Source organism: Eleutherodactylus coqui, chromosome 6 (assembly GCF_035609145.1).
Source record: "Eleutherodactylus coqui strain aEleCoq1 chromosome 6, aEleCoq1.hap1, whole genome shotgun sequence".
Classification (NCBI taxonomy): Eukaryota; Metazoa; Chordata; class Amphibia; order Anura; family Eleutherodactylidae; genus Eleutherodactylus; species Eleutherodactylus coqui.
In genome coordinates, this window is record NC_089842.1 from 240,928,452 (window position 1) to 240,954,059 (window position 25,608).

Consider the following 25,608-nt stretch of genomic DNA (forward strand, 5'->3'; position numbering starts at 1 on the left):
TCATAGTCAGCTGACCCGAAGCAGATCATGCGCCAACACCAAGGGGAAGTTACCAGACAGAGGAGTACAAATATAGATTGGGTCTACTGTAGAATCACATAGATCTGCAATTTATAGTAGTGACAGCTGGAAGTGATGAAGCAGGAACCCAATATGGAAGGCAGAATGAATCTGATCAGGGAAGATAGACGAGTGAACAGCTACACCACATGTCAAGCTCAAGGCCTGCGGGCCAAATCCAGGCCACCATCAGATTTTACGTGGCCCTCAAAGAGGTCTGGACGCAAAAGGACCAGCTCTCCACTTTCCCAGAGGACCAAGGCAGCACGTGGCAGAGGGCACAGGCTCCGCCCAAGGAGCTGGTGCCATCTTGTATTCTGAGCTCCAGCGCCTGTGCCCTGCTCTGTTCAGCTCTGACACGCCTACCCGGCACCCAAACCACCCTACAATGTAGGAAGCTCGAGATGGAAGGGGAGATATGACACCATAGTTCTTAGAGCACCATAGCCATCGATATATTTAGGGCTCATTCAGACGGGTGGATGTAGTTTCAGGTCATACCATATGCAGCATTTTCACAGACCGAAACTACATATTTGGACCTTCTTGCGGTTTTTTTTTTTGCGCACATAGTCACTGCGTTTGCGCAATAACTATACAAGAAGGTCTCATGGATTTCTTCCACCTACATGCATAAAGATGCAGTGAATACATATGTATTCTGCATGTTCACTACCTATTTACGTGTTGCAATTGATTTTAATGGCAATTTCAGTCCATAATACGGACGAAAACAGGACATGCCCATGTGACTGCGCCCCTATTAATGGGCCATTTGCAGGCAGCCATAATGCTGATGTGGTCCTCTGTGAGAATGAGTCTGACACCCCTTCTCTATACCATTGGTTGGGACACTGGTCATGCTTTAAAGTGGTTTTCCAGTACTAAACTATTGATTACCTATCCTCAGGATAAGTCTTCAATAGTTGATAGGTGGAAGTCCACCACTTAGGAGGCCCACTGATCCCCTAATCGAAGAGGTCAGTGCTGTCACGTGGCCTGAGAGCAGCTTCGTTCCATTTAAGTGAATGGTTTGGAGCGGTAATACCAGACACAGCCACTATACAATGTACAGTGCTGTGCCTGGTTTGAACTGAAGTGACAGCGGCGCTCACCCAAGCACTGCAGTCACTTCAATCAGCTGATCGGCAGGGATTCCAATCAGCTGACCCCCAGTAATCAACCATCAATGACAGATCTTGAGTTTTGGGCCGGAAACACACTTTAATTTACTAGTGGTAACCACCATGATTAAAATGGGTTGTAGTGAAACAAGTTGGGTGAGGGTGTGTAGTGGGCCAGTCGTAGATTTGCCCCAGATAAGCAGGTCAGTCTTTTTGGAGTACGGCTATCGTATGTAATACAACAAGAGCTTATATCTGTCTACAAGACCGACTGACTTAAAAGGTATAGTCCAGTTGTAAACCACTGAGGACTTATAGTAAGGATAGGCCAATAGCTCATTAGCAGGGGTCTGCTACCTGCAGATTAGTCTACTGTACTTGTGCAGCTCCGTTCCCACTGCAGTGGCCTACAGTAGTATTACAGGCCAATTTTCCAGTGAAGTGAATGGCCTGTAATAACAAGCCTGGCCACTGCAGTGGGAACAGAGCTGTTTGCTAGGTCAGTCCGTTGCGCATGCAGGCGATTTCTGCAAGAAGCAAACCACTGATAAGCAGGGTGCCGGGTAACATATTCCCACCAATCTACTGGTGATGGCCTAAGCTGAGGATAGGTCAGGGAGTAAATATGAAAGTCTCAGAATAAAGTGGAATGGGCATGGTACGGCTATGGGTTCTGAACGAACAGATGCCATTCTATGCTTAAAGCCCAGCCCAGAAGAGCCAAGATAGCTGTACTGGATCACTGCGAGCCTGATCAACACTGTGCAATGGCACTGGCAATGCATTGGCCAGCGCTGCTCATGTGTCTTAGACTACTGCTGCACCTCCAACACAGAGTATACAACAGGCAGTCAGAAGCAACACCAGCCTCTTGGTATTTACGGGACCGGAGGAGGTCGCTGCAGGAAACAGACAGCTCCATACGTTGCACAGTGGCCCGGGTTGGTACTGCAGCCTGAGCCCAACTGAAGTGAATGGGACTTTGCCTGCAGTACCAACCCTGACCACTGCACAATATATGGAGCTGTCGGTTTCCTGCACTACTAAGAATATGTGCTTCTTTAATGAAGTTCTTAGGATTAGGCTTTTTGAATTATGGTATCCAGCTGACTGGTCAAAAATGATTACGCGGCGATATCGGCTAGAGGAAATGGGTCAAGGATGACAGTACAACTTATACTAAGAGGCTTCATTCCATTTATTGTGGTTTAGTCTAGTGGATGGCCCAACAGGTTTTTGACTATGACCTATGGAGTTTGTGGAGCAATAGGAGTTTTCCAGCACTACACTATTGCTAGCTGATTGGCGGAGATCCTAAGTGGCACCCGCCATGCTGAGGGATTGGCAGAGATCCTAAGTGGCACCCGCCATGCTGAGGATAGGCTGAGTGGAGCGCCAGCGGTGCTCAGGTGATCTCCACGGCGGCTTCAGTCCACACCAGGGACAATGGTGCTCATTGTATAACGGGTGTGCCTGGTACTGTATGGACGGAGCTGCTCTCCCACCACGTGACCTCATAGGCTTGAGAAGAGGCCGCACCGCTTACTTGAGTACTGCGGTCTCTTCGGTGGGATCTGCAGCTCCGTTCTCTGCCAATCAGCTACTGAGGACTTATGCAGAGGATGGGTCATTAATAGGTGCAGTTCTGGAAAACCCCTTTAAGAAAATTTAGGTCAAAACACACAACACTTCCCGGATCCCAACAACACGGAATCCACCCATGCCAGTACAGATGAGACCCAAGGAAAACCGTGAAGCTCCTCAGCCCTTATGTGACCATTGGGCAATGCCCCCTGCACACCTAATCCACCAGGTTATCGCCCACATCCCATCCCCATATTAAATAAGTCACCCTTTTTTTAATAACCAGGTTGCCCCCTGAATCGTCCTTCCGGCCGGGCACAATGATTACGTCTCGTCCTTGAGATCCAGGCCTACAAAGTCCATCTATTCCCAGATGTCTGTTCACAAAGATGGACGCAATGCCCTAAACAGACCCATGGGGACAGAGGTTTAATGGGGTACCCCTTATTAAGCAAATGTGCTCCAACCGGCATCTTCTAAAGTGGTTGTCCAAAGGTCCGTAAGAAGGGCCGGAGTCTGTAGCTGTTCACAAAGAGCTCTGAGAAGCTTCACAGAATGTAGCATGCTGAGACGAGACAGCCAATGTATGATAGAGGAGTCTTCAGGAGACAGAACAGCACAGCATGACACAAGGACCCCCGGCGAGGGCAGGACTGGACCAGACTAGATAGGCGTGCCATCTTCTTGGCCTCATCGCCGGACTGATGACCGCGTTGGCCCCTGGTATGTTTCTGTAGGGCGGCCGTGGAAACCAGCGGCTTGGACTTCTTCCAGGAAGCTGAAAGTAGAGACAAGTCATTAAAACATACAGAGAAGATACAAGCAGGGTGAAGACTATTCTAACTAATGCATTAAAGGGGTTTCCCAGGGAAATACTATGGATGACCTCTCAATAGTTGATCAGCTGGGGTGCACCACTTGGGACCTTGGCCGATCAGGTGTCCGCCATCAGGGCAACACAACAAATAAGGGTTTGAAGCAGAACATGCTGCTCCGGTCTCTGTGTAGTGGCCAGAGCTTGTAACTGCGGCTCCCAATGATTTTAATGAGACCCCACAGCCGGTCTTCTACACAAGGGTCACAGGGGCAGTTTCCGCTCCATACCGCAGCCGATCAACTAGTGATGACCAATCCTGCAGACAAGAAAACCTCTTCAGTAACATACACTAAATGACCCCTTTATTAGAGACCCCCGGTCCTTGCGCAATTGACGCTTCTTGTATGGAAATTCTCCCCGTGACCCCGGAGTGCGGCATAAAATCACGTGACACGTTTTCTGTGGATCAGTTTCAGTGTGAATCCACATTAGATGGGAAAATCCAGCGATCCGAATGTTTCTTCCAACGAGGTCTGGTCATTGGTGGTAGACTAGCCAGGCCAGGATGTCACTGCCAACCACGGGGGGGGGGGTGTTCTCATGTAACGGTGTGGAGAGTATACCAAGAATGGCGTGATTGAGGAAAACATCAGCGAAAGGGGATCCTGTGGATGGAAATAGGTCATCGATGAAAGGGGTCAGAGGAGGATGTCAGGAATTGTTCTGACCAACAGGCGCTGCACAGTCTAGAGCAGCCGTACACAAGACTGGTGCTCCAACCAACGTGTCCAAATGCTATAACAGCAGATGACCCATTCCAGCGCCATTATGTCTAAGAAACAGAAAGACGAGACTCCAACGGGCAAAAGAGCGCAAAACTTGTATCACGGAGCAGTGAAAAAACATCTCCTGGTCTGATGGGTCCTGATGGGAGGTCAGAATTTGGTACAAGCCCCATGAATCGCTGACCCCTTCCTGTCAGCCGGTGCAGGGAAGGTATTCTTGGCACATCCTGGCTCCTCCGATACCCGTGGATGGGCGCCATGACGAAATGCTGCAGTTTTCATGGCTAAAGGAGGTCCACAAGTGCTACCAGATGGGGGGCTCTCATAAAGTAGCCGTCCAGGGTCATGGGAGGTTATTCGTGATTCATTCCCAATCATCAGTCTGCATCGAAATAAACACTAATATGCATATAAAGCATCCCAACATGGCACCGCGGATCTGACGCCGCAGCACAGAGTATGTCAGGAGGACGGGCGCTGCTCTGGATATAGTTATGTGATGATAGGACAGCAGGTGAGGAGGGAGGGGGGTTACAAATAGTGAAAGGACAGAGGGTCTCAGCAGATTAGTGGGCTTATCCTGTGGGAGACAGTCACCTGCCCACTGCTGGGCATATGGGGGGCAGCGGCACCAGCAGAGTAGTGAGGAACCATCCTGTATGCAAACCGCCCGGTCATGCTCTATATCTACAACACGGGATGCCGCAAGAGGCGGAGACTCACCTTACTAGACGTGGCCCCATATTGATATGCACAGTGCCCGCCATATATACATATACAGATATAGATATATAGCACAGGAGCAAAAAAAAGTGCATCGGCGTGGACCTGCCCCCACAGGTCATCACAGGTACCGCGCCGCCCCTGGCAGATGAATGGCAGGGGATACGTGTGCATCAGAGATGGATGGTGTAAGCCGGTCTGGAAATAACAATTAGGCCAACGGATTAGATGACTCTTACGAGAGCAGCTCGAGGCATTAAGAGCCGAAATCCCCTTGTTTTTCATGGAATCCCGTCATTAATCCCAAAGCAAGAAAAACCCGCTGCACTGAGGCTATACAGCAGGCAGAAGGGAGGGGAAGGGGTACAGGGAATTCCTTCGCCATCGCCAAAATAAACATTGCACTCATTTTACTGTACAGCCCGTCCTGGGGCTCCATCCGTAAATGATGGGGGTTGTGGTGATTAGATGGACGGTCACCGGAGGCCCTAGAAGTGGTTCCCCCCTTGGCCTATAAGAGGCTCTCGGAGGCCCCTTGTGTGTACTGACCTCTTCTTCCGCTTGTAGAGCTTGTTGACCACTAGGCGCCTCTACGACGCAGAGAAGAGATTTCACCCCGTTACCAGAGGGGGGCGCATTATTGGGATGTGAGAAGCTGGATGTTGTATCGATGAATTGTCCCCCACCGGCCGTTCTGACCAGACTGTTAAGAGGTGTTGGGACCAGTGGATGTGTGAGGGCACACAAGGTGACCGGGCTCAGGACGCCCCCTACAGACCACCAGTAGAGAGGAGCATCTGACCAGACTGTTAGGAGGTGCTGGGACCAGTGGATGTGTGAGGGCACACAAGGTGACCGGGCTCAGGACGCCCCCTACAGACCTCTAGTAGAGCGGAGCGTCTGATTGTCTGACAAGCATGAGCAGCTGTAATAGTTTTATTGTCCACCATACAGAGATGAGGGGGCCATCGTTACACCCTTGTGTCTGTTGGACCACTTCCAGCTGCTTGGCCGAAGGCTATTTAGTCCCACGGCATACATTACAGGTTCTGCCTGTGACCCCCTGCCGTCGCCCCCCCCCATTACATGTTCTGCCTCTGATCCCCGCCGTCAGCCCCCTCCCGCCCACCCCCATTACATCTACAGCTTCTGACCCCCGCCGTCGCCCCCATTACATGTTCTGCCTCTGACCCCCGCCGTCGCCCCCATTACATGTTCTGCCTCTGACCCCCGCCGTCGCCCCCATTACATGTTCTGCCTCTGACCCCCGCCGTCGCCCCCATTACATGGTCTGCCTCTGACCCCCGCCGTCGCCCCCATTACAGGTACGGCCTCTGACCCCCGCCGTCGCCCCCATTACAGGTACGGCCTCTGACCCCCGCCGTCGCCCCCATTACAGATACGGCCTCTGACCCCCGCCGTCAGCCCCCTCCCGCCCACCCCTATTACATCTACAGCTTCTGACCCCCGCCGTCGCCCCCATTACATGTTCTGCCTCTGACCCCCGCCATCGCCCCCATTACAGGTACGGCCTCTGACCCCCACCGTCGCCCCCATTACATGTACGGCCTCTGACCCTCACCGTCGCCCCCATTACATGTATGGCCTCTGACCCCCACCGTCGCCCCCATTACATGTACGGCCTCTGACCCCCACCGTCGCCCCCATTACATGTACGGCCTCTGACCCCCGCCGTCGCCCCCATTACAGGTACGGCCTCTGATCCCCGCCGTCGCCCCCATTACAGGTACGGCCTCTGACCCCCGCCGTCGCCCCCATTACAGGTACGGCCTCCGACCCCCGCCGTCAGCCCCCTCCCGCCCACCCCCATTACATCTACAGCTTCTGACCCCCGCCGTCGCCCCCATTACATGTTCTGCCTCTGACCCCCGCCATCGCCCCCATTACAGGTACGGCCTCTGACCCCCACCGTCGCCCCCATTACATGTACGGCCTCTGACCCCCACCGTCGCCCCCATTACATGTACGGCCTCTGACCCCCACCGTCGCCCCCATTACATGTACGGCCTCTGACCCCCACCGTCGCCCCCATTACATGTACGGCCTCTGACCCCCACCGTCGCCCCCATTACATGTACGGCCTCTGACCCCCACCGTCGCCCCCATTACATGTACGGCCTCTGACCCCCACCGTCGCCCCCATTACATGTACGGCCTCTGACCCCCACCGTCGCCGCCATTACATGTACGGCCTCTGACCCCCGCCGTCGCCTCCGTTACATGTACGGCCTCTGACCCCCACCGTCGCCCCCAATACATGTACGGCCTCTGACCCCCACCGTCGCCCCCATTACATGTACGGCCTCTGACCCCCACCGTCGCCCCCATTACATGTACGGCCTCTGACCCCCACCGTCGCCCCCATTACATGTACGGCCTCTGACCCCCACCGTCGCCCCCATTACATGTACGGCCTCTGACCCCCACCGTCGCCCCCATTACATGTACGGCCTCTGACCCCCACCGTCGCCCCCATTACATGTACGGCCTCTGACCCCCGCCGTCGCCCCCATTACATGTACGGCCTCTGACCCCCGCCGTCGCCCCCATTACATGTACGGCCTCTGACCCCCGCCGTCGCCCCCATTACATGTACGGCCTCTGACCCCCGCCGTCGCCCCCATTACAGGTACGGCCTCTGACCCCCGCCGTCGCCCCCATTACAGGTACGGCCTCTGACCCCCGCCGTCGCCCCCATTACAGGTACGGCCTCTGACCCCCGCCGTCAGCCCCCTCCCGCCCACCCCCATTACATCTACAGCTTCTGACCCCCGCCGTCGCCCCCATTACATGTTCTGCCTCTGACCCCCGCCATCGCCCCCATTACAGGTACGGCCTCTGACCCCCACCGTCGCCCCCATTACATGTACGGCCTCTGACCCCCACCGTCGCCCCCATTACATGTACGGCCTCTGACCCCCGCCGTCGCCCCCATTACATGTACGGCCTCTGACCCCCACCGTCGCCCCCATTACATGTACGGCCTCTGACCCCCACCGTCGCCCCCATTACATGCACGGCCTCTGACCCCCACCGTCGCCCCCATTACATGTACGGCCTCTGACCCCCACCGTCGCCCCCATTACATGTACGGACTCTGACCCCCACCGTCGCCCCCATTACATGTACGGCCTCTGACCCCCACCGTCGCCCCCATTACATGTACGGCCTCTGACCCCCACCGTCGCCCCCATTACATGTACGGCCTCTGACCCCCACCGTCGCCCCCATTACATGTACGGCCTCTGACCCCCACCGTCGCCCCCATTACATGTACGGCCTCTGACCCCCACCGTCGCCCCCATTACATGTACGGCCTCTGACCCCCGCCGTCGCCCCCATTACATGTACGGCCTCTGACCCCCACCGTCGCCCCCATTACATGTACGGCCTCTGACCCCCACCGTCGCCCCCATTACATGTACGGCCTCTGACCCCCGCCGTCGCCTCCGTTACATGTACGGCCTCTGACCCCCACCGTCGCCCCCAATACATGTACGGACTCTGACCCCCACCGTCGCCCCCATTACATGTACGGCCTCTGACCCCCACTGTCGCCCCCATTACATGTACGGCCTCTGACCCCCACTGTCGCCCCCATTACATGTACGGCCTCTGACCCCCACCGTCGCCCCCATTACATGTACGGCCTCTGACCCCCACCGTCGCCCCCATTACATGTACGGCCTCTGACCCCCACCGTCGCCCCCATTACATGTACGGCCTCTGACCCCCACCGTCGCCCCCATTACATGTACGGCCTCTGACCCCCGCCGTCGCCTCCGTTACATGTACGGCCTCTGACCCCCACCGTCGCCCCCATTACATGTACGGCCTCTGACCCCCACCGTCGCCCCCATTACATGTATGGCCTCTGACCCCCACCGTCGCCCCCATTACATGTACGGCCTCTGACCCCCGCCGTCGCCCCCATTACATGTTCTGCCTCTGACCCCCACCGTCGCCCCCATTACATGTACGGCCTCTGACCCCCACCGTCGCCCCCATTACATGTACGGCCTCTGACCCCCACCGTCGCCCCCATTACATGTATGGCCTCTGACCCCCACCGTCGCCCCCATTACATGTACGGCCTCTGACCCCCGCCGTCGCCTCCGTTTGCAGTGATGTCGTAAATGATGTAACTGGACACTACGAAGTGGAACCGGGTTGTCTTCACTGATGAATCCAGGTTTAGTTTGGGCACTAATGATGGCCGTGTGCATGTCTGGAGACATCGGGGTGACGCCTCAATCCAGCCTTAGCTGTGGAGCGGCACACTGCCCCCTGCTGGTGGGATGGTCTGGGGGGTCATCACATAGGACAGTCGGTCACCCCTAGTGGTGGTACGAGGGACAATGATAGCTCAGCGATATGTTCAGGACATCCTGCAGCCACATGTGTTCTCTCATGGCGGCTTCCAGCAGGATAATGCTCGGCCGCACACAAGGGGGTCACAGGAAGCCCCCACAACATTGTCACACTTCCCCAATAGAACATGTAGGGGACCATCTGGGACAACAAGTTCCAAAGCCTACGAGTTTACACGATCTAGAGGCTCGGTTACAGCAAATGAGGATTGACATACCGCAGGATACCATACAGAAACTGTATACCCCCATGCCAGCCCTTATCACATCTTGTATCCAAGCTAGAGGCGGTACAACAGGGTACTAGAGCCTCTATGCCCCCGTATCACATCTTGTAGCCAAGCTAGAGCCGGTACAACAGGGTACTAGAGCCTCCATGCCTGCCCGTATCACACCTTGTATTAGAGCCTCCCTTCTGACTTGGTTTAAGTTTCCTGACTTGGATGACCCGTTCCCCTGCTTCCTCTTTCACGAATCGCTGCCCCTGCAGACCCTCCCAGCTTCTCCCACAGTCACCTGACCTCGGATATATTGGGATTAACGATCCTCGAGGCGCAGTACGTTGCTGGAGTCAGAGCGGAGATGTTACGGCGCCTGCGCAGGATGACAGCGAAGAAGACAAATCAGTATGCCAACCTAGAACCGGGCGCGCTGGCGCGGCACTCAGGGAAATGCTGGACTTTGTCAGCTGATTAGCACACAGCACGAAAAACTTCAATATTAGATTCGGAGTTCAGAAGTAAATAGCCATAAGGAGCCTCGTTAGCGGAATGTTAAGGGTTATGGAGGATTGCATTGTAGAAACCTTCCCTTTAAGTGCGGGGAAGACGGTGGGTGATGGTGGGTGACGGGGTAGCCGGGGTCCACAGTGGTTAATGGCGTCTTGGTAAGGGCGTCTTCTGTTTCTACTCTCCATGCAAATCCCGTCATCCGAGCCGGCTGTGCATGTAAATAATTGAGCGGAGCTGGGAGAGGAGGGCGCTGCGGGGCGGTGGAGGCGGCGCACGTTCCTCCCGCTGACCCCGCACATCACCGGATATTTTCCACTCCTGCACGTATCCGTATCTCGTCTTCCGGGCGTCGTGTGGCGGCACAGCTTGGTTTTTCCAGCACAAGACGGGCCTCATCTATTAAAGGGGCGGTCAAAAAATGTGTGAAGATCTGATCTATAGAGATCCAGCAGCTCCCAAGGACAAGTGGATGGCAACCATCGATGGAGAAGTGGCTACACATACAGGGTCCCCCACTAAAGTGAATGGGGGGATACAAAACCTCTCGTTAATGGTCAACATCCGATAGGCTGTTCGTAGTGATTAGCTGGGAGTCCAGAAACATGTCTGCCGCCGCCGCCCCCCACGCAGCGCAGTTTACATTGTATTCAGTAATGCAGAATCCGATTCCATCCGGAATTAGTGAACGTTCCAGAATATAATCAAGAGCTGAGCTCCATGTGGCCCCAGTATATCTTTGTTTTTTTTTTTTCTTGCGATCTCTTATGCCTCTGTAGGGCACTTGAACCTGCGATCCTATGATTTTCTTAATACACTGCTGTACTACTGAAGTACTGCAATGCATTATGGCTATTGATAGCAGTCACAAGCCATGACAGACCTGGACACACCATTGTGCGGCATCAGGTTGCCATGGCAACCCATTAAGCCTCCACAGTTAAATGGCGGAGGGTGATGACTCCACAGAGGGAGCACCCCCTCCCTCTGTAAAACCTTTAGGCCAGCCTCACACAGGTATTTTAAAAATATGGCCTTTTACAGCATTTGAGCGGCGTTTTCGAACACGTTCAACAGCGTTTTAATCGCAACACAGCGAAATAAATAAAAATCGCTGAAAACGCACTAAAATAGAACAGACGGTGTTCGAAAAGCTGTAAACCGCTCGTCTGAGAAGCCCCAATGAAATACCGTCCAGCGTTTTAAGCGGGCATTCCAAAGGCCGCGCTAAACAATGGAAACGAACGCCTGTGTGGGAGTGGCCTTCCATGCCAAGATCAACACTGATGGTGGCCTGCTGCAGTGGGCGGTCGGCTGTCAGTCACTGGCAGCTCCCTCTGCGGATGGTGTGAGCCCGTGCCATCCACGGAGCGGAAATGCATGCCCAGTCGCGGGAACTTTTTATAGGTTTTTTTTTTATATATTAAATGGAAAAATACAAGTCATCCGGGAAAAAACGAGCCTTCCTGCAGCGGGGGCTCCAAAAAAAAAAAAAAAAAAGTTACGATTTTTTTTTGAAAGTGGGGAGAAAAAAAGAAAATGGGAAATAAAAAAATGGGGCTGCAGCAGGAAGGGGTTAAATCTCCTGACCTCAGGATGACTTGTCCGAACGTCTTTAATCTGGATTACCCCTTTAAGGTGATATTTGCAGCACTGCTGAAGTGCAGCCAGGGTTAGTGATCACGTACGCGGTCACGGCGGCGGTCTGTGCCCCCAGGCTTAACCTTTCCTACAGAGTCACCTGCGAACGTTCAGTGCCGGCTGACCCCGTTACACCGATCCCGTAACCCAATCCCTCCCGCTTTGCTCCGGCACCTGATGACAGGACTGGAAAATACACGGCTGTGCGCGGCTCCGATGTCAGCTGAGCGGCGGCGTTCATTACATGGGTGGGATTGTCCAGCGAGACGGATGGTACATTGTGTAGAGGACCGCAGGAAAGAGCCTGGCTCAGGTGTCGGCTGCCACGTACCAGTAAGGGGAGAGCCAGGACCCCGAGGATGGTTAGTAGTCAGACAGGTGGTTGTGGGGGGATGCCACGTACCAGTAAGGGGATAGCCAGGACCCCAATGATGGTTTGTAGTCACACAGGTGTGTGTGTGTGTGTGTGGGGGGGGTGATGCTGGGTACCAGTAGAGGGATAGCCGGGACCCCAATGATAGCTTGTAGTCTGACAGATGGTTGTGTGGGGGGACCCGGGGGGGGGGGGGGGGCAGGGGGGTGATGCTGGGTACCAGTAGAGGGATAGCTGGGACCCCAGTGATGGCTTGTAGTCTGACAGGTGGTTGTGTGGGAGGACCCGGGGCGGGGGCGATGCCACGGGGGGGGGGGGGGGGGGGCAGGGGGGTGATGCTGGGTACCAGTAGAGGGATAGCCGGGACCCCAATGATAGCTTGTAGTCTGACAGATGGTTGTGTGGGGGACCCGGGGGGGGGGGGGGGGGGGGGGGGCAGGGGGGTGATGCTGGGTACCAGTAGAGGGATAGCTGGGACCCCAGTGATGGCTTGTAGTCTGACAGGTGGTTGTGTGGGAGGACCCGGGGCGGGGGCGATGCCACGGGGGGGGGGGGGGGGGGGGGGCAGGGGGGTGATGCTGGGTACCAGTAGAGGGATAGCCGGGACCCCAATGATAGCTTGTAGTCTGACAGATGGTTGTGTGGGGGGACCCGGGGGGGGGGGGGGCAGGGGGGTGATGCTGGGTACCAGTAGAGGGATAGCTGGGACCCCAGTGATGGCTTGTAGTCTGACAGGTGGTTCTGTGTGGGGGGACCCGGGACGGGGGTGATGCCACGTACCAGTAGAGGGATAGCCGGGACCCCGATGATAGCTTGTAGTCTGACAGGTGGTTCTGTGTGGGGTGGCGACAGAGGAGGAAATAGCGTGCACTCCTGTACGCGGTATCCGGACTACAGTAGCCCGTTATACATGAGGTTACACTACAGAGTACAGCGGACCCCCTGATCACACGCAATGACTGTACTTGGTGAGGAACATCTCTGCAGATGGCATGTGTGAGGCACAAGGAAGCCCGTCTCAGGGGAGTCAGTAAACGACCGTCCACCCCGCTTGTCTTGGGGACCAGGCAGCAACCCCACCTCCATGCCACGGGGATGTGAACCTTGCCCCTCCGATGCATCATAAGTGCCACCTCCCCCTACAATATACAGTTATCCCGGAGCCTGCCCAGCCAGCGGCTCCATGACATCATACCAACGGCTCCATGACATCACGCGACTCCTGCATCAAGACATCAGACGGTCTTACCTCTTAGTATTATGAATGGTGGTTCCACCAAGGACAATGCGGACCCCCGGCGTCGTCCGGTTCAGGTTATACACCGTTTGAGCTTCTTCATACGTTGCTCCTCCAACCATGAAGACGATGATATCCTGTGGCCTGCAGCGTACAAAGATGGTCGGGACTCAATCAGTGAGGCGCAACTCAATGTTACATCCATGACACAGATTAAAGGGCCAATCTGGCAAAAACACGTTATATTCTCTGCCCCTCCCACTCACCTGATTGCCAGTCACATTCTGGAGGTCTCCTCTGTCTATTCCAGTCACTTCCCTGCAGTGCAGCCCCTTGTCTGATACTTATCAGCCACCTTTTTGATGGTAAACTTTTATACTTAAACTTTCAAATCTGTCCAATGATGCATTATATACAGGTTGCACCATTTCCGCCTGCTGGGGGGACATTTTAATTACCATTACCTTTTATAAATCACCTAAATAAGCTACAGACCATAGGTACACAGTGAGGTAGAAGATCTGTGATCTCCTCTATTATACCTGTGTGACAGGAGCTGTGTGATTATCATGGGTAACTATAAAAGGGGGTTGTCCGAAATTTAAAGTGAACCTCCAGACCTGAACAAACAGGCGGCCACACAACTTCTGACTACCTGATGAACACTGTGCATTGGTATGCATTGCGGTCTAAGACACGACATGCTGCTCTAAGCGGCCAGTGCTGCCCACAGCGTGCATCGGGTAGTCAGAGATTCGGTTCGGCCATCTTTGTTTACCCAGGAGCAGACAGGGAGCCACTTCTATTACAGTGGCTCCCTGTCCAGTACTGTAGCCTTGGTGCCCGCCACATGGAACCCGAAAGCAGCAGTGGGTGGTCATGTGCCATTCATAGGCTTCAGTGACCATAGAAGAATCACCGCTGAAGCCTAGGCGTGGCTGAGGGATCACTCGCACGATGAACAGCACATGGCTTCCCACCGCTTCCTCCAGGTTCCATGCGTGCGGATACGGTGGCTGCAGCGCTGGATGGGGAGCGGCTGGGATAGAGAGTCCTTCAGTTTCTCTCCATTTTAAGCTCTTGATTTTTTTTTTCCTTTATGTCCCGGAAAACCCATTTTAACTACTGATGGCCTATCTTGAAGATAGGCCATCAATTGTAGAACAGAGGTTTGTGACCCATTACCCCAACCAATCAGCTGTTCTCTGTGCTGGTGTGTTAGTGCACCAAGCCGATTTGTGCAGGAAGCAGACAGCTCCGTTTCCACTGCAGTGGCCAAGCTTGGTATTACAGGCAAAGTTCCCACTGAATTAAATGGAAACTTTGTAATACCAACCCTGACCACTACAGTGGGAATGGAGCTGTCTGCTTCCTGCTCAGAAGCACACCGGCCCTGCAAACAGCTGATCAATAATGGTCCCAGGCGGCATACTACTGTACTATCGATGGCCTACCTTGAGGATAGGTCATCAACTGTATAAAGCTGGACAACAACTTTAAAAGGGGTTTTCAGGTGTGACATGATTTTTTTTTTAACTCGATCGAAATCCAAGTCGGTGCTGTCCTCATGGCATCATGGCTCCCAGCACCTCAGTGTGGATGCCAGGAGAGTGGCTTCAGTGGTCAGGTGCCGTTCTCCTGGCATCCCCATTGAGATGCTCTATCTGGTCCCCAACAAGGACCTAGAGGACCGCCGGGCTGCAGCGCTGGACGCCGGGGAAGAGGCGGGTAAGTACTGCTGGTTTTATTGCTTTGATAGATTGGGACGGAGTTTTAGGAAAAAAATCCTATCACCCCCGGACAGCCCCTTTAAGATCAGAGCCGATAGCGGTCAACGAGGCGTCTTACCTGTCCCGCAGGGTGCTGGGTCCCACATAGGGGTACAAGTTGTCCTTCAGTTTGCCCTTTATAAGCTGGTCCAGGGTATCAAGGAGGAAGGGCTGGTGCTGCGTGTACACGTTCTCCACCCCCTGCATAAAGACAAGGTCAGCACATGAGCGTTCCGCTGGCGTCGGCCTCTGATCATCAGATGAGCCACGTTTATAGATTCTGGCACCCGTTTGATGCCAACAACATAATTCATGGGCACCTATGAAAGCCCACGCCCATGGCATCTCCTTACCTGGCCGGCTCCTCAGCTCTTTACATGTTAACGTGCCATGGGCGGTCATTGGTCACGAGGGGTTCTGAATTATAGGGGCTGTACCAAGGCCACAGGACAGGTGATCACTTGCTGATTGTGGGGGTCTCACTGATGAGACCCCTACTGGTCTGGAGACTGGGGGTCCTGGGTCTCCTGCCTGGTCACACAAGCGCCCTGCCGCTCCATTCACTTACAATGGAAGTGAGGAGATAGAAGGACCTGAGCGCTGGCTGCTCGGCTATGGGCCCCATTAAAACGAATGGAGTGCCGACCGTGCTCAGCCAGCGCGCCATTCATTCTGGGGTCACTGTAGGTGGGACAAGCAACCCTGCAGTGAGTAGTAGAGGAGGGCATGGTACTTACCTGTCCTCTGCCACGGCAATCCAGCGCTGCAGCCAATCATGGATCGCAGCGGTACCATTCTCCTGGCATCATGATTGGGGCGACGATATGACTGTAGGACGCGATTACCGCCAGAGAGGAGGGGGGGTAGGTACGGCTGCTTCTGTTATTTTAAGTATCACTTCAAGTGTGTTAAAGGGATGGATAAGTAACAGTTACCAGCAGCCTGCCACCGCAGAGAGCCGAGCGCTTGGCGCTGCGCCGTGCCGTTGTGCTCATTGGCATGACAGCGCTATAGACACAGCCTAGCAGAGGGCACTATGTTGTCTCCGTTACTCGGGGAGTTCTGGAAGCAGTGTAGTGTGCGGTGCGTCACCATTCTGTAGCTCAATGAGAACTATGGGAACAGCGCTGCACCGGGCACTTGGCTCCTCCCAACATCATAGCCGCGAATGGGAATATCGCTTTAAGAAAAATTATCCGGCAACCAGAAAAGCCCTTTAATGGCGAGTATATGCATTTCATACAGGTTGGCGCTATTGAGACACTCTTCTGAATCACAGAAGACAGACGGTTCCCAACGGCAGTCACTTTTAAAGGGGTACACAGCTCAGCACTTCCTGGCCGAGATGAGAAACCTGGGGCTGGATTTATAACACCTCGTTAAAATGGCCGAATGTGGCTTCAGCTGTTTTTGCAAGGTGGTCGGGAAACCAGCCAGGAAATGGTGAGATGGGAATACCTTTTTAAAAAGGGGAGCCATCAGGCAATTAAAGGAGTTGTCCAATTGTATAGTATTGATGGTCCATCCTCACGATAGGTCAGCAATGGGGGTTCATCACCACGGACCTTTTTTCCCCGGATCAGCTGTCGTCTATGCATTGAGTGGAACTCAGCAGGAAGCAGGCAGCTCTGTTCCCATTACAGTGGCAAAGTTTGGTATTGCAGGCCACGTTTCCATCTAAATGAATAAGAACTTTGCCTGCAATCCCAAGCCTGGCCACTGCAGTGGGAATGGAGACACCTGCTTCCTGCACAAACCAGCTCAATGCACTGGCACAGTGAACAGCTGATCAGTGGTGATCTCCGGTGATGGACCTGCACCGATCTACTATTGATGACCTATCCTTAGGATATGCCATAAATAGTATAAAACTGGACAACCCCTTTAAAGAGTCCCTCTGGAACTGGGACAAAATTTGTCCTGGAGCCATAGAGGAGTAATATCAGCTGCCATCCTTTCATGCCATTGTGCTGCATATCCTCCGATTCCCTGGCCCTTCTTCAGTCTAGTAATATGGCATCAGCGCTTCTCTGACTACCCCATGCCTGCTGTGCATTGGTAGAGTATTGGTAGTCCAAGATACTACATGCTGCTCTCATGTGAGCAGCACTAGCCAATCAGAAAGCAGCATGAAGTCTTAGACTACCGATGCACAGTGTGGCCATCTTGGAATAGACAGGAAGTCTAAATCTAAACGGCTCATAGCCAAACTACCGGTCACACCATGGATGGCATGTCAAAATCACCGCCCCCCCCCCCCCCCCCCGGTCACGTGATCACTGACCTTGAGCCCCTTAAAGAACTGCTTGGTGATGGCCACGGCGTCCTTTGGACTGAAGAGGTCGCTGCCTCGCACTCTCTTCCCACCGAAGTCCACCACAGAAGACACCAGCTGCCCGACAACAGAAGGGGTTACTGTTCGTTACCAATGCTACCAAGTTACAGGAGTGAAGGGGAAGTACTTACCCTGCGGTACTTTTCGGACACCCCTCGATTGCGGAGGTCAGTGAGGAGACTCTGCAGAGCGTTGCTGCTGTGCCGCTCGTAGTGCAGAGCGTAGAGCATGACCAGGCGGGTGGCATCCAACTCCGACACCCGCTGGATCTGCAGGAGCCGCTTCACATTCTGAAGGTAAACCACAAACACACCATTAAAAAAAACCATCCATCTATAGTAAACCGCGTGGCCAGGATTGGCGCCCCCTGTCTAGATATTCTCCCCGGAGTGCAGAATAAAGTCACGTGACAAGTTTTCCGCTGATCAGTTTCAGTGTGAATCCACATTAGATGGGAAGATCCAGCAATCAGAGTTCCTACCAATGAGGCCGGTCATCAGTGCTGGACTAGCCGGGGGCTCACTGCCAACCGTGTAACGGAGTAGAGAGTATACAGAGAATGGCGCGATTAAGAAAAAAACATCTCCAGTGAAAGGGGATCCTGTGAATGGAATCAACTCGATGAAGAAAGGGGTCAGAGGAGGATGTCAAGAATCATCCTGACCAATGGGCGCTGCGCTGTCTAGAGCAGCCGACTGGTGCTCCATTTAATGCGTCCAAATGCAAAATTAATATTGTATCCAACAACTTATTACTGAAAGGGGTCAGAGGGGGATGTCAGGAATTGTGCTGACCAACAGGTGCACCACAATCAGGGGGACTGATTACAACGCTGGAGCTCCAACTAAGGTCTCCGAACACACAGCTTGGCATTGCTTGGCACGGATGGGCTATAACAGCAGATGACCCGTGTATGTAAGAGAAACGGAAAGACTATGATGAACTCCTGCAGTCCTGAAGGCCCATGCGCTACTAGATGGGGGGCTCTTACAAAGGGGCCAATCAGTGTATATAAACCCCCCCCCCCCCCCGGGGACAGGGTCACAGATCTGCCCTTCCAGCGGTCACCGACCAGAACACCCATGTGACATCTCTGGCTTTGCAGCAACAATATTTGCCATTCCAAGGTCTTGGAGAACTCGGTGACGGCCGACGGTCTGGTTGTTCGTCCGACTCGGATGAGCAGGACAAGCGTTGTGATTGATGTGCCGGGAGGAGGGGGCTCTTTCCATAGGAACGCTGCGGCCCCCCATCACCCTGCTGGTATGTAACCTTCAGGGGGTCAGGCCGCAGACACAGCACATACGCTGGATGGAAAGGACGCCGTGTGCCGATGACGTCTGCTAGTGCGCTGCACAGCCAGCCCATTGTCTGCATGGCCCATTATTCATACGCCGGGCCCCCGCATACAAAGACTGTGTCATCGGTCCCCGAGTGTGTACGGTGGCTTGGCATGACCCTACAGTGAGCGGGCACATCTCCTAAATCGTGACTTTGTGTGGAGGATGACGCGACTGAATGACTGGTACAATGGCCAGAATTAATAAGTCTTTGAAGCCTTCACTATGTAACCGCCATGGGGGTGGGGCAGGGGGTCATTATACTAAAGTATTGTATCGGCACAGATCCCGGCGTGGGGGGCTACGTGCCAACAATCCAATGTACACGGGGGGCCACAACCGTTATGGAGAGGAATCCTCCTTGCTTTAGTCAGCACTGTGCACCGATGGCGGTGCAGGAAGTGCTCTGCGCCTCATGTAGCCACCGACAGCACTGCGCTAACGTTATAGGCAGCCGTGGGAGAAATGTTCCAGAACTAGAAGGGATTAGCAAAATGCAAAGTGACTGAAGGAGAGAAATGTAAGTCCCATCAGTATTTGGTGCGACGGACGTCACCTTCACACCACCACCAGTTTATGAAGGATCCCAGCAGGGAGGCTCCAGACATCTAGAAGAACCAATCCCAGATCTTCTGTGGATGTCGGCTCGCTCCAGTCCTTCTGTCTCTTCATGTGGTCCCAGACACACTGGATGATAGTATCAGGGGCTCTGTGGGACCGAACCATCACTATTGTTCTTCTTCACACTGCAGATAGTTCTTAATAACATTGGCTGGATGTTTGGGGTTATTGTCCAGGGGGGGTAAGTAACTGGCTGCATTTCTCAGCATTGATCCTAACCAAATCCACAACTCCATTTGCTGAAATGCAGCCCCAAACTTGTAAGAAACCTGCACCGTGCTTCACTGCTGCCTGCAGACACTCATTATTGTACTGCTCTCCACCTTGCTTCCCTGCTGCCTGCAGACACTCATTGTACTGCTCTCCACGATGCTTCCCTGCTGCCTGCAGACACTCATTGTACTGCTCTCCACGATGCTTCCCTGCTGCCTGCAGACACATTATTGTACCGCTCTCCACCATGCTTCACTGCTGCCTGCAGACACATTATTGTACCGCTCTCCACCATGCTTCCCTGCTGCCTGCAGACACATTATTGTACCGCTCTCCACCATGCTTCCCTGCTGCCTGCAGACACTCATTATTGTACTGCTCTCCACCATGCTTCACTGCTGCCTGCAGACATTCATCATTGTACCGCTCTCCACCATGCTTCCCTGCTGCCTGCAGACACTCGTTATTGTACTGCTCTCCACCATGCTTCACTGCTGCCTGCAGACACTCATTGTACCGCTCTCCACCATGCTTCCCTGCTGCCTGCAGACACTCATTATTGTACTGCTCTCCACCATGCTTCACTGCTGCCTGCAGACACTCATCATTGTACTGCTCTCCACTATGCTTCACTGCTGCCTGCAGACACTCATTGTACCGCTCTCCACCATGCTTCACTGCTGCCTGCAGACACTCATTATTGTACCGCTCTCCACCATGCTTCCCTGCTGCCTGCAGACACTCATTATTGTACCTCTCTACACCATGCTTCACTGCTGCCTGCAGACACATTATTGTACCGCTCTCACCATGCTTCACTGCTGCCTGCAGACACATTATTGTACCGCTCTCACCATGCTTCACTGCTGCCTGCAGACACATTACTGTACCGCTCTCAACCATGTTTCACTGCTGCCTGCAGACACTCATTATTGTACCGCTCTCAACCATGTTTCACTGCTGCCTGCAGACACTCATTATTGTACTGCTCTCCACCAGGCGTCACTGCTGCCTGCAGACACTCATTACTGTACCGCTCTCTACCATGCTTCACTGCTGCCTGCAGACACTCATTACTGTACCGCTCTCTACCATGCTTCACTGCTGCCTGCAGACACTCATTGAACCGCTCTCCAGCCCTTCGGAGAACAGATTGCTTTCTGTTACAGCCACATATTGCACATTTTGACTCCTCTGTTTCTACCTGGAAGGTCTGGCTTTTGGGCTATAATTCTTCCATGAAAACAACTTCTGGCCAGTAGATGGGTGTATCTGGGTCCCACTGGTTCCTGGTTGTCCTGAGAGGATGGCACGGCTGGAGATATCCTGATTTCAAAGGCAAGTAAACATGATGTGTTTATCTGCTGCACTGTTTCCTTGGCCGACCACCACGTCTGCGGGCCTCAACATTAAACGTTTCTTTGTGCCTCTTCAAATGAGCTTGAGCACCACATCCTGAAATCTTTGCTGGCATAGACCTTGCTGATGCAGTATAACTACCTTGTGTCTTGTTGCTGTGCACAGTATTGCCATGGTGTAAGACCTGTGACATGAAACTGTCTTCCACAACCTCACCTTAGTAGCAGAGTTTGTCTGTCCTCGCCCAGTTTTAAGCCTCCTACACAGCTGTTTCTGTTTGAGTTACTGAATGTTCCAACCCACATATGATCATTATCACCTGTTTGGTATAACTGGTGAATCCAACCTAGAACTGTTGCTGTTGTGAAGGTGAAGGGCGTTACACCAAATACTGATGGGATTTAGATTTCTCTTTTGTTCAGCCACTTTATTTTTGATCAAACACTTCTATTTCTGACTTTGTAGCATTTTTTCTACATTTGCCTAAAACTTTTGCACAGTACTGTATATACGCATTGGGTTTTGGGAAGGTGTTTTCGAGGATGTAATACTGATGGTCTACCACTAGGATAGGCCCTCAAGATGTGATCTGTCTAGCACGGACCCCTACTGATCAGAAGCATGAGGGTCCACGGTGCTCAGACACTTCAGCAGGCAGAGGATATTGCCGTACTGCTGCACAAGTATTGGATGGGAATCTATAATGGACCTTTCACAAGTCTGACGTTCACCTCAAAAGGACTAATTGGCTTCTGCTCTTGGTTCTTTTTTGCCTTCCTCTGGATCAACACAGGAGGATAGACAGGCTGGACTAGATGGACATTGTCTTCATTCGGCCTAATTTTACAGGCGCGGCATCAGATTTTCGGAGGCTTCCACTCACTTACGTCAAGAAATGGAAGTTGACGTGGCTCAGCTACTAACCCTACATGCCAGCCAAGGACACAACTGGTCGAATATTAAAGAAAACCTATCATCAGGTTCATGCTGCCCGAGCCACAGGCCAAATGTACCCGGGACAGGTATGAATAGTGCCCACGTGGAGGTGCCGCTCTGCTATCAACAGCAGTCCCATCAAGAAATTAATGGAGGGGCACCGCACTGCCACTAGGTCAATCTCCACATCACTGCGGAGGGTGCAAAGAGCCCATAGCGGGCTTGGAACCCCTGTTCTCAGGAGCTGTGAGACCCCCCACTGAGCAGACCTTCACCACCTATCCTAAGGAGAGGTGATAAGTGTATTCTGGAACAGCCCCTTTAAATTAAAGGTAACCTGTCTTCAGGTTCATGCTGCCCACACAGCATCTCGAGAACAGGGCTTTCTTTTTACTGTGTGCTCCCTGCATGCCCCCGCATGCATGTGTTCGACAGTCACTCCATGCAACCTCCATGTCACTGCAGGGGATGCAGAGAACCCACAGTGAGGAGGGAAGGGGTATATGGGAGCCCCATTCTTGGGATTGGTGGGTGGTAAGACTTCCACCAAACTTTTATCACCTACCCCGCGGATAGATGATAGAAGTGTATTCTGGTACAACCCCTTTAAGACTCAACTCTGCTAAGAGCCAAGTTACAGGAGCCACCATGAGCGGCTCTGGAGCCATCACCCAGGCTCCACAGAAAGGCATCCCCCCTCCTCGGTTCCCCCTCTTATACTGCTAACAAGGTTATTGTGGCAGCATCTCCACCGACTTACCCCTATGAAAAAGTGGGCTTCAGCAATAGGAGTTGCACGGAGGGTGTACGCTCACCTGTAGGGCGTTGGAATGGTCATTCTGGCAGGCCAACTCCTGCTCCACTTCAGACACCTCCATTAGATGGCGCTCGCTCACCAGCCGCGACAGCTCCCCCACCACAGTCACATGTTTGGACACGGTGCCGGACATTTTCTTGAACTGAGGATAGTTTTCTACAAAAGCCTGCAAGAGAAACACAATTTTATCCATAGGCGGTCATGGCAGCCAGTGACTAGTTAGCAGCGGGTTTTTGCTTGCCCCCTTGTTTGACTTATGAAGAAGTGGTGCCCCCTATCTGCTGCTGGTTAGAAAGCACCTATACTTGTATATAGGATTGAACCACTACTGTTCTCCCCAGTGGAACAAGATGGCGGCAGACCTCCCGGCAACCGCTGCACACGGGGATCGAATCATCTCCATATAAAGCCTTCTGTCTGCACTGGCTCGCTAAGGCCCATCTGTATCGCCATGTGCCATCAGTGTCTGCATGTAGGCCATCGCATTGGTCTTCAGCGTCCCAGCCATCATCCATAGCAGTGAAGCGCCATCTTTAAAGCTGACTAAAGCAGTGTTCCCCAAGTCCAGTCCTCACATGTACGCCCTCCGATGGCGGGGTTTGTATGGAGTGGACCTGGGGGCTGAGCCCACTCCATACATGGTGGGTGCCGCCTGTCTGACAGCTGACACCAGCCCAGGAGACAACGCTGATCACAGCCAACCATATAGATGATGATGTCAAATCTGACCGCGGCATTTAAATGGCCCGATAGAGGGAGCCAGCTCCCTGTCTCTAGGATGCCCCCCCACAATGAGAGCACGGGGTGCCATTTGGGTGTCAATGGCAGCCTGCGGCGTTTTAAAGGCCCCGAGGCATGCCACGTATTTCTACCTAAAAGATGTGCCTTGTCTTAAAGGGGGGTTCCTAATCCTATAAAGGACCTCTCACCGGGTCCCCCATGCTGTAAAACAACAAAGCCGCTTATAACCTCCTCTCTGCTCCTCCCCGTGGGTTCTAGTCTCCGCTGTTTGTTTATAGACTGCCCGTGATGTCCCGTAAACCTGCTGCTGCAGCCAATGGAAACACTCAACGGTTATTGGCTGCAGCAACTTGCTTGTAGACGGCTCAGGCCAACTGCAGCCTGTAAAGATGACGTCAGCAGGGAGACTGGAGCCGGTGGCAGGAACGAGCCGGAAGACGAGAGTATCTACTGCTTTCTTATTTTACAGCTTGGGGTACCTGATGAGGGGAACTTTATGTAACTCAGACAACCCCTTAAATAGAATGTTTGCAGAAATACAATATACTGCAATACTAAAGTATTGCAGTATATTGTATAAGCAATCAGATGATCGTTTGTTGAAGTCCCCGATGGTGACTAAAAAAAAAATAGTAAAGAGTTAAAGGAAGCAAATCAATAAGTCGTATGTACCCCAAAATGGTGCCAAAAGAAACTACAGGTTGTCCCGCAAAAAATGAGCCTTCATCCTACCCCACAGAAAAAAATGTAAAAAAAGAAAAAAAAAGTTAGTGGTCAGAAGATGGTGACAGAGAAAGAAAAAAAACATAGAAAAAAATGATATAATTTGGTATCGCCGTAATGGCAATGACCCACAGAATAAAGATAGGTCACTTTTGCTGCATGGTGGATGCTGTAGAAACAGGACCCTGCATTTCATATCCCACTTAGAAATGGTTTCCCAGTACATTATATGGTAGGTTAAATGGTACCAGCGGGTCAGAGGACCCCTGTTCTCCAAACAGGTCCCAAAGTTGAGACCCGCATCTATCAGACATATCTAGCACATTGTGTGGGGACTTTAGTTGATTCCCAGCTGCCATCTAGTGGTAGAACATCAGAATGCACAGCAAGTACTAAACATACAAAACTTTCAAAGTTTGGGTTAATACTTCCAGATGAAGATAAAGCAATCTATCACAGGAAGTCCCATCCCATGACAGGAGGGTATGAGCTCCTGCTGCCAGACCGAATATCATTGGTGTTAGACTTTGGTCTCTTGCTATAAACTCTGAAACCTGAGTGTTACACTAGAAGGTCTCCTACCTTCATATCGGAGATAGACTCCAGCTTCTGCTGTTCTTTGGGTTTCTTTCTTTGGAAATCTTCCATCAGGTTCTTAATATTGGTCCCAATTTCTCCAAAATTCATGTACATGTTCTGCAAAAAGGCCCAAAGTGAGATCTTAGGATTGGTTCTTGCAGACTTAATGAGAAATACTGGAGGCCATTGATGGTCATCTGACCTCTGTATGTATTTAGGGGATACTGGTTATCAGTCACCAGATCCTTTAATGCATGGGATACAGAGATGCCTCCAAACAATGATGTACAGCTGTATGTTTGGGCCGAGTATTCCACAGATGGTCTACGAGACTCTACACATGGATCTTTGGCCTGCGTGAAATAAATGGCTACTTGTCCTATTCTCATCAGTTTTCATGAAGAAGAATAGCAGAAGCAATGTGCAGAGTGGGTGTAGATCAGATCACCATCAGTGTGCTGTATGAGGAGAGCTGCACCCGTCTCCCTCAAGCACAACTCACATACAGCTGCCTGAAGACGGACTAAGGCTGTGTAGTAGTTCATTTCGTTCAATTTTTGCAGGGAAACGCGAGCCCGAGCCCCTGCGGACGCCAAAGCCCGAGCCCCTGCGCACGCCAAAGCCCGAGCCCCTGCGCACGCCAAAGCCCGAGCCCCTGCGCACGCCAAAGCCCGAGCCCCTGCGCACGCCAAAGCCCGAGCCCCTGCGCACG

The 25,608-nt window shown here is 52.9% G+C and overlaps 1 protein-coding gene across 1 annotated transcript in view; it reads right to left on the minus strand.

Moving 5' to 3' along the window:
• Positions 1 to 2,364: 2,364 nt before the first annotated feature.
• VPS45 (vacuolar protein sorting 45 homolog) overlaps positions 2,365 to 25,608 on the minus strand; it is a 42,668-nt gene continuing 19,424 nt past the window's right edge. The window contains exons 9-15 of the mRNA XM_066609177.1: positions 24,900 to 25,013; positions 22,852 to 23,019; positions 17,699 to 17,857; positions 17,517 to 17,624; positions 15,312 to 15,433; positions 13,476 to 13,607; positions 2,365 to 3,546 (exon numbers count right to left, since the gene is read on the minus strand). Of these exons, the coding sequence (XP_066465274.1) occupies positions 3,459 to 3,546; positions 13,476 to 13,607; positions 15,312 to 15,433; positions 17,517 to 17,624; positions 17,699 to 17,857; positions 22,852 to 23,019; positions 24,900 to 25,013 (891 nt within the window). The 3' untranslated portion in view covers positions 2,365 to 3,458. The remainder of the gene's footprint in view (positions 3,547 to 13,475; positions 13,608 to 15,311; positions 15,434 to 17,516; positions 17,625 to 17,698; positions 17,858 to 22,851; positions 23,020 to 24,899; positions 25,014 to 25,608) is intronic.